The sequence below is a fragment of the Oncorhynchus nerka genome, linkage group LG22 (genome assembly GCF_034236695.1).
Source record: "Oncorhynchus nerka isolate Pitt River linkage group LG22, Oner_Uvic_2.0, whole genome shotgun sequence".
Lineage (NCBI taxonomy): Eukaryota > Metazoa > Chordata > Actinopteri > Salmoniformes > Salmonidae > Oncorhynchus > Oncorhynchus nerka.
In genome coordinates, this window is record NC_088417.1 from 64,492,460 (window position 1) to 64,511,364 (window position 18,905).

The window sequence follows — 18,905 nt, forward strand, 5'->3', positions numbered from 1 at the left end:
TGTTGCCATCACCATGCGGATGGTGCCAGGTTCCTCCAGACATGACGCTTGGCATTCGGGCCAAATAGTTCTCAATCATGGTTTCATCAGACCAGAGAATCTTGTTTCTCATGGTCAGAGTTGTTTAAGTGCCTTTTGGCAAACTCCAAGCGGGCTGCCATGTGCCTTTTACTGAGGAATGGATTCTGTCTGGACACTAACATAAAGGCCTGAATAGGGGAGTGCTGCAGAGATAGTTGTCCTTCTGGAAGGTTCTTCCATCTCCACAGAGGACCTCTGTTAGAGTGACCATTGGGTTCTTGATCATCTCCTTGACCAAGGCCCTTCTCCCCCGACTGCCCAGTTTGGCTGTAGGAAGAGTCTTGGTGGTTCCAAACTTCTTCCATTTAAGAATGATGGAGACCACTGTGTTCTCGGGGACCTTCAATGCTGCAGACATTTTTTGGTACCCTTCCCCAGATCTGTGCCTCGACACAATCCTGTCTTGGAGTTCTACGGACAATTCCTTCAACCTCATTGCTTGGTCTTTGCACTGACATGCACTGTCAACTGTGGGATCTTATATAGACAGGTGTGTGCCTTTCCAAATCATGTCCAATCAATTGAATTCACCACAGGTGGACTCCAATCTAGTTATAGAAACATCTCAATGATGATCAATGGAAAAAGCATGTACCTGAGCTCAATTTCGTGTCTCATAGGAAAGGGTGTGAATACTTAGGTAAATAAGGTATCAGTTTTATATTTTTAATACATTTTCAACAAATACTAAAAACCTTTTTTCGGTTTGTAATTTTGGGGTATTGTGTGTAGACTGATGAACAATTTTTTTATGTAATCCATTTTAGAAAAAGACTAACGTAACAAAATGTGGAAAAAGTCAAGGGGTCTGACTACTTTCCAAAGGCACTGTATCTAGATGTTCTCCCAATACTGTACTGTCTTTAGTCTTCCTATTTAGCTAGCCTGCCTAAGTATGCTGCAGAGCTGTCTGACTCAATCATTTTACTAGTTCTTCAAAGTAGATAAGGCATACTTTCACGACCTGGCTCTGTCCCTCTCGACGTTGTGTTCTGTACTTTCCTCTCTCATGTGGTCTATGCGGTCTGTATGCATCTAACATAGCAGGCGTAAAAGTGTACCCTTCCAGAGATCTGTATATAATGACAAGATGCTCATGTCTCCACCCTAACAATGAGAATCGTTGTCCCAAAGGCGGGAAGGCAGTCAACAAGCTTAGGTCCAAAATAAGGCCGTAGAAATGCATTGGGCTTATTTTGGACAGATTTTGGTGAGAGTGAAACCCTTTGCTTCGCCTCTTCCTCTGATCAGTCTCTGTTCAAGCTGGGAAAAGCAGGCACAATAGATTATGGTCATTGTAGTTAATTACATTTTGTTTGTTTTTTTACACTGAACTAGGTTAAAAATGTGCTTAAATTAAAAAAACACAACTCCCTTCAGCTCAGTGTCCCACATAGTTCTTGACTTGGATGGGCACATTTGAGTGGTAAGGCGAAAGCAACCGACTGTAGACGAAAGTCCAGGAGTAAATTTGGGGGAGGTGCATCTGTAACAGCCGAAAGTCGGAGCACTAATGTGATATTCCAACAGAAAAGCTTAGATCAACATGGCAGCGTTTCCATTGTTAAGTTTCTTTATAAATGTCGAAATAAACATATCACACACAAACTGAAATCATGTGTGTACATTGTACAATCGGTAACAATTTACTTGACACCCAGTGTATGACGGGGTCATAACCATGTCATAAGTCATAAAAGTTTACATAACTTTATGACACTGTCAAGAAGCATTTATGATCATCATAATCATATAAGACAGATATAAGGGCATGTACATGATAGGCCTATCAGTCATCAGTCAAAAAGAAGGGGGCTTGTCCTGCTCCTGAAATCTGCTCCTGCATTCATCGCTGTCATCAGCAAACAGAGCATTGGGGTAGGTGCATGTCTGACATCAATGTGTGTGTAATTACCATGATAATATGGTCAATAAATAAATAAAATATAACATAAACACACTGTTGACACGCAGACTATGGTGTAATGGAATGTTTTGCCTTGTGTGGTAGGTTTTGTGGGTTTGTGGGTCATAACCAGACCAAAAAATTACGCAATAAGTCTAAATATGTGTCATGACACCCACAATCAATCATTGTGTTACAGTACAATCTATCATTGAGAGAAAACATCAAATATGATATTCATTCATTTGGGGCATTATGTGTAGGCCAGTGACAAAACAATTCTACACTTCATACATCTTAAATTCAAGATGTGAAACAACAGAATGTGCAAAAAGTCGAGGGGTGTGAATACCTCCAAGGCCCTGTACCTGGTGGCTTGTCACTATTGATGGATAACAATAGTTTTTCCACCTCTCCCACACTAACTTGACCCAATTCAAAAGTGCAATCCTTCTCTTTCATTATTAGATATTTTATACAAAAATACAATGGTTCATTGTTCAATGTCATTTCAGACTTTTTCCAATTTACTAGTGAAATAGTCATGAAATGATTGGCAATATCGAAAGGTTGTGTTATAAATGACCCATCAACTTCAATTAATGATAATGAATGAGTTCTGTCCATGATTTCACTTAATTTATTTTTTAATCCCAAACCCCTGTCCCCTCAGGAGGCCTTTTGCCTTTTGGTTGGCCGTCATTGTAAATAAGAATTTGTTCTTAACTTGCCTAGTTAAATAAAATAAAAATTACAAATACAAAGGTACTCCAAAGTATTTTTCCCACTGTGTTTATGCATTTTATCTTTGTTTGGTAACCTAATTTATTTTTCTTAAATTTAGTCACAACATTTCTCAATTTAAAGTATGTCAATCAATCAGCTGAGCAGTCGGACATGTTTGCCACCTCTTTTGCTAAATATATTGAACCATTACATGTTTAAATTCATCATTAACCCAGGGGGCTCAAACTGCTCACCGTTTCTTAACAGGTGCATTCTTGTAAAGAATTGGAATGAATACATTTGACAAATACTTCCAGTGCTGCATCTGGATTCACTTCCTACACAGACCAACATTTTACATCTTCAACAAAATAATATATGAATGACTTTAGGACCAACCTTTGGCGCACTGGCTTTACTTGTTGTTATTGCCACAATGTTATGGAATCTGATAATGCTTTGGAGCAAAGCTCTGCAGCATTAGTGAAGACATGATATCTAAGCTTTACAGGAATATGGCTCTGAACATATACAGCAAAAACCTCCCCCATAAACATTCCTGTCTTTTCTGCAGTTATATCCCTGTATTACCACTGCTGTATCAAAATAATTATCTAAGTGAGTTTCAGAGATGGCCAATATATGAATCCCTTCCGATGTTAGAAATAAGGTTAATGAAATCAATAACTTCCTAAGTCTACATATACTAATATGGGCTATTCTTAGCACTTTCCGCGTAGCTTATAATATGGAGACAAAATACAAGCGTAAGTGTGTAATGTTGGGCTGAAGCTACTGACCCTGAAGCTTGTCTCTCTCATTCCTCCCAGGCTTTTGGGAAGGAGGGTGGACAATAAGCCTGTCGTAGCAGATGTAAGCATTGTTCCTATGCTCTCTGGCAGATTGCACAGCTTCAGAGATGTCCTTGTTGAGGAAAATGTTGGTTCCTCTCAAGTTCTTGGCTCTCTGCAGAACAGCCATCTTGTCCTCAACCCTTCGACGTGTACGACCACATATTTGTGATCATTGTTGACTGGTCCCTGCAGCGTACCGTCACAAAAATGTGATTGGAACAGTATCAACAGAACGTATGACGCAACAAACGCATCTAAACAGCATTGCTGCTACTCGCTGTTTATTATCTATGCATAGTCACTTCACACCCTAGCTACATGTACAAATTACCTCGACTAACCTGTACCTCCACACATTGACTCGGTACCGCTACCCCCTGTATAATAGCCCTGTTATTTTATTATTTTTACTTTAGTTTATTTGGTAAATATTTTCTTAACTCTTTCTTGAACTGCACTGTTGGTTAAGGGCTTGTAAGTATGCATTTCACAGTAAGGTTTACACTTGTTGTATTCGGCGCATGTGACAAATAAAGTTTGACTTGATTTATTGTCCGAAAAGCATCGAAACAATATTTTGTACTGCTGGAAAATATTGGTCTTTACAACTTTATTCCTCAATAAATTATACACACATCATCATCCAAACATCACACAGCCACAGCTAAACTCATTCCATAAACCAATAACAGGTTTCGGTGAAAAAAAACATAAGTTAGCGACCTAACAGCCAGACCTGTTTACAATGTACCACATTCAGGTGAGCACAAGGGAGAAATGTAATGTTTAGAAAAGAGATGCATGTCAGCAAAGCTAACAGCAGCTACATTTTTATGATGGTAGCCATGGTCTTTTAATGTTTGACAAGAGAAACCTCCCTAATCCCAGAATGTCATTCGCTATAAGACGCAAATAAACAAACTCAAGGTCAAAGATGCCTGGGCCCAGGCCTCCCGGGTGGCGCAGTGGTTAAGGGCGCTGCAGTCAGCGCCAGCTTTGCCACCAGAGACACTGGGTTCACGCCCAGGCTCTGTCGTAACCGGCCGCGACCGGGAGGTCCGTGGGCGACGCACAATTGGCCTAGCGTCGTCCGGGTTAGGGAGGGTTTGGCCGGTAGGGATATCCTTGTCTCATCGCGCATCAGCGACTCCTGTGGCGGGCCGGGCGCAGTGCACGCTAACCAAGGTTGCCAGGTGCACGGTGTTTCCTCCGACACATTGGTGCGGCTGGCTTCCGGGTTGGATGCGCGCTGTGTTAAGAAGCAGTGCGGCTTGGTTGGGTTGTGTATCGGAGGACGCATGACTTTCAACCTTCATCTCTCCCGAGCCCGTACGGGAGTTGTAGCGATGAGACAAGATAGTAGCTAATAACATTTGGATACCACGAAATTGGGGAGAAAAATGGGTCAAATTCAACAAAATAAATAAATTAAATTAAAAAGATGCCTGGGCCCATTGTCTGAAAAATATTAATTTAGAAGATTTGTAGTAGGCTGAAAAGTGGCCAAACTATGTACTTTTTACAGTGTATACAAGAACCGGAGCACGTGACTTGACAAGTCGTTTACCATTTTTGACTAAACACAAAGCAAATAAAATGTTATCACCTCATAGATATTCACCCCAAATACAAGCCTACTGCATAGCCTAGTCCATGGGGGGTAGAAATTGGTAAAGATATCGTGGGGGGCTATGATGAAGGAAATATTACTATGATAGGGAATTTATCAATAAATGGGGGACAAGGCAAGGAGAAGTTAATACGCAAACGGGGGTCTGAGCTGGTAACCCATATTTAAAATCAGATGCCGTGTTCAAAACAACTGGGAAATCGGAAATCTCCGACTTCCACTTCAGTGCGTTCAAGACAACTGGGAACTCTGGGGGGGAAACCGAGCTCCGTTCTGGGGAAAATTGTTTTGAACTGTCATCTAACTAGGAAACTGGCCTCTTTCTAGAGCGCCAACCTTCCGACCTGAAGATCACTGACGTCATGATTTGACCTAAGACTTTTCAGAGTTCCCAGTTGTCTTGAAAGCGCCACAAGTCAGTCAAGTGAACTATCCCTTATTATAACATCTTTGGTCTGATAGGTGCTTATGTGACAACCAGAATGCATTGTATGACATCAACAAAGATGGCGCCACATACAGCTAGAAAATAGCTTAGCATTAGCTCATCATAATCAGTACAGCTTTCAAAAAAGTATTTTACACACATCATGTGTGTCCATTACAATCTACGCAAGAATCGGAATGCATGATTTGTCACCAGAACTTGAAAACATGAATAAAACAGTAAATACATGATGCTCCATACGGTATGCTACAGTCGAAACGACAACATGATATACATAAAATAAGGCACTTACTTTGATAGGAACGCACACGTGTCCAAAGTTACTATTTCTAAGGAAAAGAACAAAGACAATGCGGGGGCCAGTCAGAAAATGTGCCAAGACTAGAGAAGTGCAATGTCTTCATACTTGATCTGGGGAAACACGGGGGGAGTGCTTGGGCTCTCGTTGAAGAGAGAAGTTTGTCCGGCTCACTAAAGTCTCAAACATTAATTGTCCGCAATAGTGAAATGGGATACTTCTTATGTGAATTAATGAGGAGGCAGAACTCACCTCAATTCAAACTGTTGGTAGAAAATAAAACTTCTTAGAAAATCATTTGAAATTGACCAGTTGAAACATAGCCTATAGATAATTAGCAGGCAGTGTGCCTTGGTTTGAGGGCAGCACGGGTTAACTGTCATGTTGCATAACGCACACGTGAAAAGGTAAAACCTCAGGAACTTCACCACTATCGGCTTGGGTCTGTCACCTATGCTGGTTACATGTTTACCAGACCTGTGGGCTTGCTCCACCTCAAGGGCTAAACGCTTCACGAACTGTGTTCAAGCTGTCAAGGAAACGTTGCTAGCTTGATAGCTAGTTAGCAGCTGGGCTAGCTGCTACGCAAAGCAGACTTTTGGTTAGCAGGATCCCTGGAACTGAGTCTAACTGCGTCGCGCGATCCAAATTCAAAAAAAGGTAGCTAGTAACCAAACTATTCAATAGAACACTTTTTCAGAGACTTTCAAAACAACAAACTGAGCTCTCCATCGTTCCGCATTCAACGCGTGACGTGATAAGTGTGTCTGCTAAATTACTAAAATGTAAAATGTATATAAACCCTGGATAAGAGTGTCTGCTAAATGTTTTGAGGACAAATGTAGATTGTAAATGTAGTATTTTTTGTTGTAGTGAGGAAAGTAACAGTACTTTGAAAAAATTATACTTCAGAAAAATGTTTAAATATTTTTATATTCTACATTTTTTAGGTATATCTCACAATTCCATTTAAGGGTATGCATTAAGATGTATGTAATAGAATAAACGTGGCAAAATCAAAATGTAGACATTAATAAATGCATTTCTATAGCTTCCAATATATTTTTTACTATGGTGGGGTAGTGCCATGATCAAGGCGCAGTGGCTTAAAAACAGCACCCCCTGACAGTCATTTAGTGCATAAATCATTGGTCTGGACCTATTTGTCAGGCAGTGGAGATAAACCACTCACAGCTGAACACAGCTCGCTACAGAACAAGAAAATATTACCAGGCAAGGGGTACATTTCAATTGATTTGTTAATCCAGTTGTGTTCCATATTTCAAGAACATTATTTTTTAAATGATTTACACTGCATCATAAATATGACCACAAACGATGGGATTTCTTCTGAGCTTTTACAGGCATGTCTGACTAGTCTTCTTCCACAAAAGAGAGATAAAAAGATACTGAACATAAGTTACGCCGAGTACGTCTTACAGCATTTAACTGTGCAGGGAGACAAGGAGTTCCAGCTGTGAGCATTCAGCACTGCTCACACTGAGACTGATCGGGACAGAACCTTGTTGCCTCGGAAAGAATTTGGTCAAAAAAAATACTGCAGGTCCCAAATGCTATGTGGAAACGTATAAATATAAAGTATTCCTTTGCAATTATGAACTCCCAGGGCAAAAAAAAAGGAAAGTCAAAGACGCTTGGGCTAAATTTGGATGGGGACATGCAAATGTCTGTCTTGTTTTGTGCCTTGTTTACAAGCTTGTTGGGGTTTGAAGTGGTGTGGATCTGACAGGGGAATCGACAGGGGACGGGAGTATGTGGTGGGGGGGTTGAGGGGTAGCAGAGCGCTGAGGCACAGTTCTCCTTTAATTTCTACATTAAGGAGTTTTCTAAATTTAGTCCTGAGTGCAGGCTCCTGCTTTTTCACTGACATGTGGCAGAGCTAGTCAGGAATTTGCCTGTTTCAGCATGGATGATTCATACTCAGGTGCCTGTGTATCTAAAATCCTGCTGTACAAACATGTGACCTAAGGGACCAGAGAGCATAAGGCTCTCACTTTGACTTAGATTAAACAACTTCATAGAAACTTGAACATAATATTTAAGAATGGATCTTTCTTGTGTGGCTTCAAGGCACCTTTAAATCAAGACCTAGGTCAATACTCTAGTCTATGTTGAAGAGCACAGAGAAAATAATCCTTCCATCAAATTATTGGCAGTGGTGCATATCTCAAGACGCACCCATGTAATTGGCAATTCTGTGGCAACAGAGGGTTAAAAATAACACAGGGGAGCCAAAGCCAGCCTGTGTCTGCCACATCGTAAATATCAAACTGATATGTTTACAGCCAACGGCAGGCCAGCACAAGTTTAGGGCGCAGGGGAGCTCAAATCTCCATGGCGCGGTCATGGGCGACATTGCTTCCTTCACTAATCTCCATATGTTGACGTGTAAAATGCAGGACCACACACAGGCCCGAATACCTCAAAACACAGCATCTCACCTACAGTTGGACACCTTCCAACCACATGGAATCAACACAGGTGGTATGCTGAGGGGCCGCCCAACGCCACGGGACCCTTTGAAATGGCTGAGAACCTATATGGGAATGGACGTCTATGTGGAGAGGTGGAAAAATGAGCTCAGAGGCTGGTCTATGGGCAAGAGAACTGTACCAGACAAGCTTCTTCTCTCAAGTAAACCAAACGTCTCTGTACGGTAACAAACACTTAGCTAGCTACTGCAAACCAGACACTCCAACAATGCTCTCACTATAATTTAATGTAGGCCCAATATACATAATAAAGCTCATTCACATAAAGATGTTACAGTCTGCCTTAAAGGTGTTAATAGTTTAAAACCTGAATTAATTCTGGGAAAATAATAACCTGAAAATGTTTACACTTTCCACATCAGAAATTTAAGTTAAAAGCAATGTTCAGTGGAAAAACTGTAAAACATTAAACATGCTATAATTACAGATTTTACGACACACGCCTCAGATGGATCATTTCAATAAAACACTATATCAAAAACAGATTTGCGACATTCGGCAGATAAAAGCCATGGAAAATAATAATATAGATTAGATAAACACCATTTGTTCATTCATGGGGAGGATTGTGAACAAAGTGGCTAATGAAGAACAAACTGACAATCGGACACGGAGAGGAGAGCAGGCTTTCTGAGGAGGCCCTGTCTGAGGGCTCACATAAGAAATGGGATTGGCACATTTTGGCCCACAAAGAATGTAAACAGCCAAATCAAACTTAATCAGGAGAGCAAGGGCCTGAATAGGAAACTGTGGGCGTCCTTTCAACTTCAAAAGGCAGCCCTGTAATGGTGCCATTTCAAAGTTTCACTGAGCTGCCTACTGTAAGCAGCGTAGGAGCATGTCCCAAAAAATGCCTGACAAGAAAACCCTTTTATTCCAAGCTTCAAAGGGCAAGCTCCCGTGGGCTGTCTGTCTGAGATGAGCGGGGAAATATTGAAAGTCACCACACCTGAGAGACAGGCTTGTAGGGGTTGTGTGTGTGTTAATTTCCTTCAAATTCTTTAGCCCCCAACTCTGATCTTTGCACATGCACTATTTGTAGTGTGCATAAACTGTAGTCTCCCTGTTCATTTGTTGAATGACCTTAGAAAAATATCCAGGACATGAGGATATAATGATACTGAAGTGGGAGTAGCATTTGTCGATGTATTGGTTCCACTTTAACTGAGTTTGAGCATTGAGTCCCCAAAAAACTATGCAGTTTGTAGCTGTGCGGGGGGGTCCCTTGCAATTCCCAGCCCTAATATGTAGGTCAGGGGTTCCGAAACTTTTTTGACCCAAAACCCCTTTGTGATTTAAAAAAAAGTCACCCCGGCATGTCAAAAGAGTTATGTAATCAACGGCCAATGTTTATTTTTTTTATGACAGTCTATTACAAATCAGTCTGACAGTACTTTTGACAGTATTTCAATCTGAAGGATGATTTAAAGTGACAAATGCATCACAAAGGCATTGGGAAGTTCAGAAGATCAGTCAAATACGTATGATATTATGTGTAGAAAAGAACATCGATGTCCTTTCCCCCCCCATTCTGATTTAGTGTCTAGTCTCCACTCTGTTATAACTGGTCATGTGTGGCCTGATGGCAGTCAAAGGGAAACAGAAGACACATACATGTTCCTGAGTCTTATCTTTCAGTGATTGTGATGGGGTCATAATATTTTGTAGCTTAAACTGTTCAAAAGTAGGAAGAAAACAGAAACCGCTCTGTTTATCACCACCGCATCTAGCGGCTACCGGAGGTTACTGACCCAGGTTCTATAAACCAAGCAGTGTTTTTTATTTTATTTTCTACTTTTTCCTCACGACCCTTTCAAATCAGCCGACCCCACATGGGGTTGCGATCCCTAGTTTGGAAAACGCTGATTGATGTAGGTGGTCTTTCAGACAATATTGCATGAACTTACCCGTACAGGTTGTGAAGAAACATTCATCTTGATCCTTGTAACTCATTCAATGCCTGTAACACTGACAAGCTGTAGACATAAGCTTACATTCCAGTTGGAAATAAACTGCTTTAGAATGTCTGGTGGTATCACCATTGGGTCTACTACAACATCTTGGATTTACATTATCTGATGCGCTTCCCAGGTGATCACTGAGTGGAAAGCAGCAGTTGCCTTGTTTGGGATAGTGGCTCAGAGACAGAAATCCTATTTCTGCCGAGCCATTTAAGGTTTGTCTTGAAGCTTAATGTCTTTCCCATTTGGAATGCACCAATTTGAGAAGGCCATAAAAACAGAAACAATATACTGGTTTATTACTTGTAACATGTACATGTGGTATCACTAGCAACTCCTTATTCTGAGAGTCCAATTAAAAGAGGCTGTGGCCGCTGGTGATGAAAAGGCCATACCGCAGTGCCTGACAAGCCTGAGCATACCCTGTCAGAAAGACTCACCGGTGGCAATACTGCAGCAAATTAAATAAGTTGTCATCAATAATAGAGGTGAAATCTTGAGTCCACCCTGCTGTCGGGTCTGGATCCTCCAGACAGGCCATCGTCTCGCTCCTCTCTGCTGAGCAGCTGTCTTGACTAATATCATTGGATGGGTCTTAACATGATTATTGCTGGGCTCTTAACATAACCCTACATGACGCATACTTTATGCGAGAACTATGTATGGCTGTCAAGAGTCAATGCGCACTCATTAAATGGATACCATTGGTAGACATGTGTAGTTAACATGTCTTATGTTCTGGGAAGCGCAGCAGTTATGAGTGGCGCAGCGGTCTAAGACACTGCATCTCAGTGCAAGAGGCATCACTAGAGTCCCTGGTTCGAATCCAGACTGTATCACATCTGGCCGTGATTGGGAGTTCCATAGGGAGTCCCATAGAGCTCAGTGTGTCAAATCGGAGGGCCTGTTGTCCGGACCTCTGGCAGTCTCTATAGGGGGGGCCACAGGGTTCAATTCTCGGGCCGACTCTCTTCTCTGTATACATCAATGATGTCGCTCTTGCTGCTGGTGATTCTCTGATCCACCTCTACGCAGACGACACCATTCTGTATACTTCTGGCCCTTCTTTGGACACTGTGTTAACTAACCTCCAGATGAGCTTCAATGCCATACAACTCTCCTTCCGTGGCCTCCAGCTGCTCTTAAACACAAATAAAACTAAATGCATGCTATTCAACCGATCATTGCCCGCACCAGCCCGCCCATCCAGCATCACTACTCAGGACGGCTCTGACTTAGAATACGTGGATAACTACAACTACCTAGGTGTCTGACTAGACTGTAAACTCTCCTTCCAGACTCACATTAAGCATCTCCAATCAAAAATGTAATCTAGAATCGGCTTCCTATTTCACAACAAAGCTTCCTTCACTCATGCTGCCAAACATACCCTCGTAAAACTGACCCTCCTACAGATCCTTGACTTCGGCGATGTCATCTATAAAATAGCCTCCAACACTCTACTCAGCAAACTGGATATAGTCTATTACAGTGCCATCCGTTTTGCCACCAAAGCCCCATACATTACTCACCACTGCGACCTATACACTCTCGTTGGCTGGCCCTCGCTTCATACTCGTCGCCAAACCCACTGGCTACAGGTTATCTACAAGACTCTGCTAGGTAAAGCCCCGCCCTATCTCAGCTCGCTGTTCACCATAGCAGCACCCACTTGTAGCACACGCTCCAGCAGGTATATCTCACTGGTCACCCCCAAAGCCAATTCCTCCTTTGGTCGCCTTTCCTTCCAGTTCTCTGCTGCCACTGACTGGAACGAACTGCAAAAATCACTGAAGCTGGAGATTCCCCATCTCCCTCACTAGCTTTAAGAACCAGCTGTCAGAGCAGCTCACAGATCACTGCATCTGTTCATAGCCCAATCTGTATACAGCCCATCTATCTACCTCATCCCCATACTGTATTTATTTATTTAGCTCCTTTTGCACCACAGTATCTCTACTTGCACATCTACCATTCCAGTGTTTAATTGCCATATTGTAATTACTTCGCCACCATGGACTATTTACTGCCGTAACTCCCATATTTGACCTAATTTGCAATCACTGTATATAGACTTTGTTTTATTTTTTTTCTACTGTATTATTGACTGTATGTTTTGTTCATTCCATGTGTAACTCTGTGTTGTTGTACGTGTCGAACTGCTATGCTTTATCTTGGCCAGGTCGCAGTTGCAAATGAGAACTTGTCCTCAACTAGCTTACCTGGTTAAATAAAGGTGAAATAAAATAAAAAGGGCGCTGCACAATTGGCCCAGCCCGGGTTTGGCCGGGGTAGACCGTCATTGTAAATAAGAATTTGTTCTTAACTGACTTGCCTAGATAAATAAAAGGTTAAATAAAAGATGAAGAAGCATTTTGTTTAGAATGATTGATAATAGTAGTTAAGGTTTCTGACTAGATTAATGGTTCACTCTTTCTAAACATAAAAAATACCCCACAAAATATTCAGTATGAGATTTTAACAAAATTAACCTAAATAATGCAAGATATATCTAACTGAAAGTATTACTTAAGATATAAACTATATAGACAAATTATAACTGTACTTGAGAATACATTTCTTAAGATGTGTAATTTCAGAATCGTATTTAACTGGTTTTGACGTTCCAATTAGTAAGAGATAATCAATGAAGGGCCATGCGATCTGGAAAATAATGAATGACGAGCTAGCAGAGTGGAACTACCCTTCCAAAGTTAGATATAATTTAGCACATTTACCCCTAGATGTGTTCATTTGCAGGTAGAAATGTGTACAACATCCATTGAAGTGGATTGCAACTTTGCTAGATAGTGACAGTAGTTGCTATAACCAAACAAACAGACTTGCTAGTTCAGCTAACCAAACCATCAGTCCTACCTTGCTATTAAGAAAATCTAATTCAACAATGCCAATAATGTTTTCAATTAGACTTTTGCTTTCAAATGCAGCTCAAACATATAACATGTAATAATGAACTATATATTTTTTTAAATAATTAGGCAAGTCAGTTAAGAACAAATTCCTATTTACAATGACGGCCTACCAGAAGGCAAAATACCTCCTGCTGGGACGGGGGCTGGGATTAAATTATATACATTTTTAAATAAATAACATATAAATATAGGATAAAACACACATCACGACTAGAGACAAAACAACACTATAGCCATTGAATTCTACTGTGCAAATATACCGTGCATTATAAGGAAATAATGCACACTCTAGAATACCCTTCAAGCCAATCAAACAAATATTCAACAATGCCATTGGTATAATTAAGCAATAAGGCCACAGGTGTCTCAAGTTGAGGGAACGTATAATTGGTATGCTGACTGCAGGAATGTCCACGGCTGTTCCCAGAGAATGCAATGTTAATTTCTCTACTATAAGCCGCCTGCAAAGTAATTTTAGAGAATTTGGCAGTACATTCAACCAGCCTCACAACCGCAGACCACATGTATGGCGTTGTGTGGGCGAGTGGTTTGCTGTTGTGAACAGAGTGCCCCGTGGTGGTGGTGGGGTTATGGTATGGGCAGGCACAAGCTACGGACAATGAACACAATTGCATTTTATCGATTACAATTTGAAAGCACAAAAATACTGTGATGAGATCCTGAGGCCCATTTTTTCGTAAGGCATCATCGATCAACAAATGCATAACTGTATTATGTGAAATCTATAGATTAGGGCTTAATGAATGTATTTCCTCATGAAATGTATCTCAGTAAAATCAATTAAATTGTTGCATGTAGCATTAATATTTTTGTTCAATTTAAAGCAAATGGAATTTGTAATAGGCCTACCTTATTTAAGCAATAAGGCCCGGGGGGTGTGGTATATGGCAAATATACCATGGCTAAGGGCTGTTCTTTAGCACGACGCAACGCGGAGTGCCTGGATACAGCCCTTAGCAGTGGTATATTGGCAATATACCACAAACCCCCCAGAGGTGCCGTATTGCTGTTATAAAACTGGTTGCCAACATAATTAGAGCATTAAAAATACATGTTTTGTTATACGGTACGGTCTGATATACCACAGCTGTCAGCCAATCAGCATTCAGGGCTCAAAACGCCCCATTTATAAATGCAATTAGAAGCTGGGCTGTTCAAGCCCTGAGTGCTGATTGGCAATAGCTGTGGTATATCAGACCATATACCATAGGTAAAATGAAATATTTATTTTTACTGCTCTAATTACATTGGTAACCAGTTTATAATAGCAATAAGGCACCTCGAGGGTTTGGGGTATATTGCCAATACACCACGGCTAAGGGCTGTATCCAGGCACTCCACACTGCATAAGAGCAGCACTTAGCCATGGTATATTGGCCATATATTGACCACCCCCACCGGCCTTATTGCTTAAATAAGGTAGACCTATTACAAATTCCATTTGATTTACACTGACCAAAAACCAGGGTCTGTAGTGACGCAGTGCCTTAAACTGCTGCGCCACTTGGGAGCCTTATTGTCCCCTGCACAAGGTGCACCTGTGTAATGAACATGCTGTTTAATCAGCTTCTTGATATGCCACACCTGTCAGGTGGATGGATTATCTTGGCAAAGAAGAAATGCTCACTCATGTTGTTTATATTTTTTGTTCAGTGTAGATAACTGTGACCATAAAGTCATATGAACTTAATGACCATTTCAAAATGAAATGTAATCAATGTTGACTTTATTGCTAGACAGAATGTGAAGCTGAACGCTTTAACTATTTAAATAAAGACACAATAAGAGCCTATGTGCAACTCTCAATTATCGGGGGTTGGCTACAGTGGGTACAATATGAGGCATTATATTCGTGGCGCCAAAAGCACACCTCGCGTGAGAATCATAAATCAGTCATAAAACCGTAAGGCTATTTTCCTTCTACAATTTTTTTTATTTCAGATCGAGAGCCTAGGTTACATTCCTCCAGAAAATCCCTGAACCAGTTGGACGCAAAATAGAGTGAACAAATTCAGATAGGGAAAGAACAGTAGGAGTCTGCCGTCAAATACACCGTCAAATACACCCACATTGTCTTTTCAAAAATACAATGATTTCAAGAGGCAATGGTACATGTCGCACGGGGCAAAATAGCTGAGAAAACACACCCCTGTGATTGAGATCAACCTGTTCCCTGGCCGCAGAAGACCATGGCATACGGATGGAAGCATGGAAAACAATGGTCGAAAATAAACGGCATACGGATGAATAACAAAATATTTTCGGCACCTTTTAAATAGACTTCATTCTAATCTTGGGATGGAAATATTGTCCATTGAAAAGGGCACGCATTGTCTCATTCCCCCTCCTGACATGATGTGTAAAAACCCGTGAGACTCAGTGACGTGTACATTTCAAACATTCCTTTGATAGTAGCCTAGGCCACCTGAATCGATATTACACCCCCTTTTAATTTGAGAATCATTAGCCTATATTTGTAGGCTGTAAAATACATGCAAAAACGACACATCCACGAAATCGGAGTTGAATAGGCTTTTAGTAGGCAACTAGGTTCATTGAAATGTACCAATCAGAATAAAAGCCAAAGAGAAAAAGTAAACAAATATTGATTTTAAAGGATTAACTAGACTATATAGGCTACATAAATACGTATGTTGCGATTGGTAGTAGTTTGTTTAAATGTAACAAATAGCCTTCACAATGAGTGTAACCCTCATGAAAGCGAATCACATTCATTGGGACTATTCAATAACACCTTCATTCTATAGGCCTATTGATTAACCAATCACGTTTGCCTAATATGCAAAAATTACACTCCCAAGTTGCTGCTGTCGATTAGTCAACAGTCAATTCAAATTTCAGTCTTAGATAACTTTAACCTGTTGAAATCAAAATAAAATAAGCGATTTATCAAATTTGGGTAGGCCTATACGTGCTCAATTTAAACTGCAGTATATGCTCATACAGAACTATAAATTATAAAGCAGATAGACATTTTATGGAAGCAAAAGTGGCTCGAGCACTCATGCATTTAAAATCTATTGAGCGCACAATTCAAACGAAATAAAACATACAACTTGGTTACTTAGTTAATGGTAAACTATTACAGATTGAAATAACGCAAACTTGAACTTGGGTGAGAATATCCATGGCTACGCATAAAGAGTAAAAATCACACTTTCGCTGGCCTGTATATCAAAACACATTTTTTCTACAGATTAACAAAACCACGACACAAACTAGACATCAAACTGTTTTTGTTATTAAAATAGCTACCGAGTTGCCTAGATGCAGGCAAAACACTTCCCTAAAAAAAGAGCACGATGCTTCGCGATAAGCTTTTCTCGAAAATAACTACAAACAGCTATTATGAAATGTATGCTGTCACAACATTTTGTATATTTCTTATTCAAACGCAATATTTCCCAGTGTAAAACAGATAACATAAGTCACCTAACTCTTCTGCACCCATCTCGTTTCAGCACCACAGCGCCACCCACGAGAGCTCGAGACAACCAATGCACTTATTTTCTTTAACCAAATTATTCAAACAAAACGCATCAAGAACCTCAAATACATCCTCTCAAAGGTATTAAGTTTCCAGTTTTGAACTAGAATAGTCTTCCATGAGAGTGGAATCGCCTTTGCTCCCGGAATTGCCATAGTGACCGCTTCCCCGCGGCCATGATGTCTGATCGATGGGAATTGAACAAAGAGGATCAATTTCCGATCAACGAGAGAGCTGCTTTAATCAATGGGAGAAGAGAGCTCCAAAAGCGGCCACAAACACCGGCAAAGAGGGGCTCAAGAGCGAAGCCACAACTCGACAACGGTTTGCCACACATAAGGCTTCAAGAAAGCAGAGAAACTTTAAGGAAAAAGGCTGACCTGCAGCTGCTGTAAATCAAAGCGCTTCCAATATTGAAACATCGATCCCGCATTGGCCGCCATCTTGAGACATATTGAGACGGAGTGAGAGGCTGATACAGAGAGAGCGAGGGGCTGGAGTTCAGTAGAAAGGAGGGGGAGCGCGCGCAAAACACGGAGCGGAGCAATTGAACAGGGACATCGCTTATTGAACATGGGCGTGGAATGGAGTTATTGAACATGAACCTGTGATATTGAATAGGGCCACAGAATAGAATTATTGAACGGGAGTTGGCAATTTCTTTAACAGCTAAAACATGGGATGGATTTTCCATGTAGATCGTGAACAATGCTGAAAGATTTGTTGTCGAGTGTGTGTTTTGGACTGATTTTATTCGCTTTTCGACATGTGATTGCCAATATTGCTATTTCATATAGGCTACTATCCATTAGATTAGGCTATGCATGAGAAATGTAGTATAGCCTACTCTTGTTTTTACATGTAGCCTATTATTTCTGCTCTTCTTTCTGTAGCCTAATTTCTGTGTGCTACTTGTTTATCTTTGCTCAAATGCGTTTATTAATTGTTGGATTAAGATTATCATTCTATAATATTTCGTTTTACACTAATCACGTTAATAGTTTTGGTGTTGTAAACCGTTAGTTCTATTTCATGTAAATATTATCTTATTTATTTAAGTGTTTTTAAGAATAACACTGTGAAAGGTTGTTAGAACTATTTTATTGTAAATTATTTTTTATTATAAATTCTTTACATGGACTTTATTTAGTAAATGTAGTGACTAAGATGTATAGTTTGCATTGTGAAAACATTTTAATTATTTGACTGCATGGCTGAATGTTTTATCAATACTTCAGCGGTCTCAGCAATGTGTGCTTGAATTTGAACTTGAATTTGGGAGAACAGCGCCCCTGTAGATCTGAAATGGGAATACAAGCAATCTGCTGAAATCTATAGTTTTCATGTTGTGCTGTATATACTATTCTACTTTCGATTGGAAACTTTCCATATTTGTTCTTTAAAATTCATTCACAACACCTTTTATCAGTCTTGTAGGTAGAAAAATAGCCTTACGTCTACTTAAATAATTGAATCACAACTTTGATGTTTTTGTTTATTGCAGAACAAAGAAACACATGTCAAGTAACTCATGCAAAACTTTAACACATTTAAGAACTTGAATATTGCTGGATTTCAGATAGAAATATTTTAAAATCACCAATAAAAATAATGTAATCACAGTGATTATTAAATCAAGTATTGTATACTGCTAAACAGTATACTATTGACAAAATGATTTATTTGCCTTGGCCTGAATGTAGTGTTATATTTTCATATATAGTGTTTCCCTTATTCACATTCTGTTCCACATTGTTATGCTGATAAAGGTTATTTACATCAAATACATAATATAAACTTGCATTTGTATTTTGCACTTTTGCTAAACCCAGTGTATAATAGCTAAACAGTGTATAATGATACATTTAGCTGTTATAAAAGCTACCATTTTTCCAGACTATTTGCATGTAATTTTACAAGAATGTTTGCTTCAATGATAAGCTGGGAAATTTCCATTCTGTTTCATTTGCAGGAAATAATATAGCCTGTCTAAGTTACCATAGAATCAGAGGCTGTTTTGGCCAGC

General features: G+C 40.2%; 1 protein-coding gene across 3 annotated transcripts in view; it reads right to left on the bottom strand.

Annotated features, from left to right (window-relative positions):
- Positions 1–17,692, bottom strand: part of LOC115105488 (homeobox protein cut-like 1) — a 262,216-nt gene extending 244,524 nt beyond the window's left edge. For all 3 annotated transcript variants that reach the window (XM_029627594.2, XM_029627595.2, XM_029627593.2), the window contains exon 1: positions 17,260–17,692. In XM_029627594.2, coding sequence (XP_029483454.2) covers positions 17,260–17,454 — 195 coding nt within the window. In that variant the 5' untranslated portion in view covers positions 17,455–17,692. The remainder of the gene's footprint in view (positions 1–17,259) is intronic.
- Between the last annotated feature and the right edge of the window lie 1,213 nt (positions 17,693–18,905).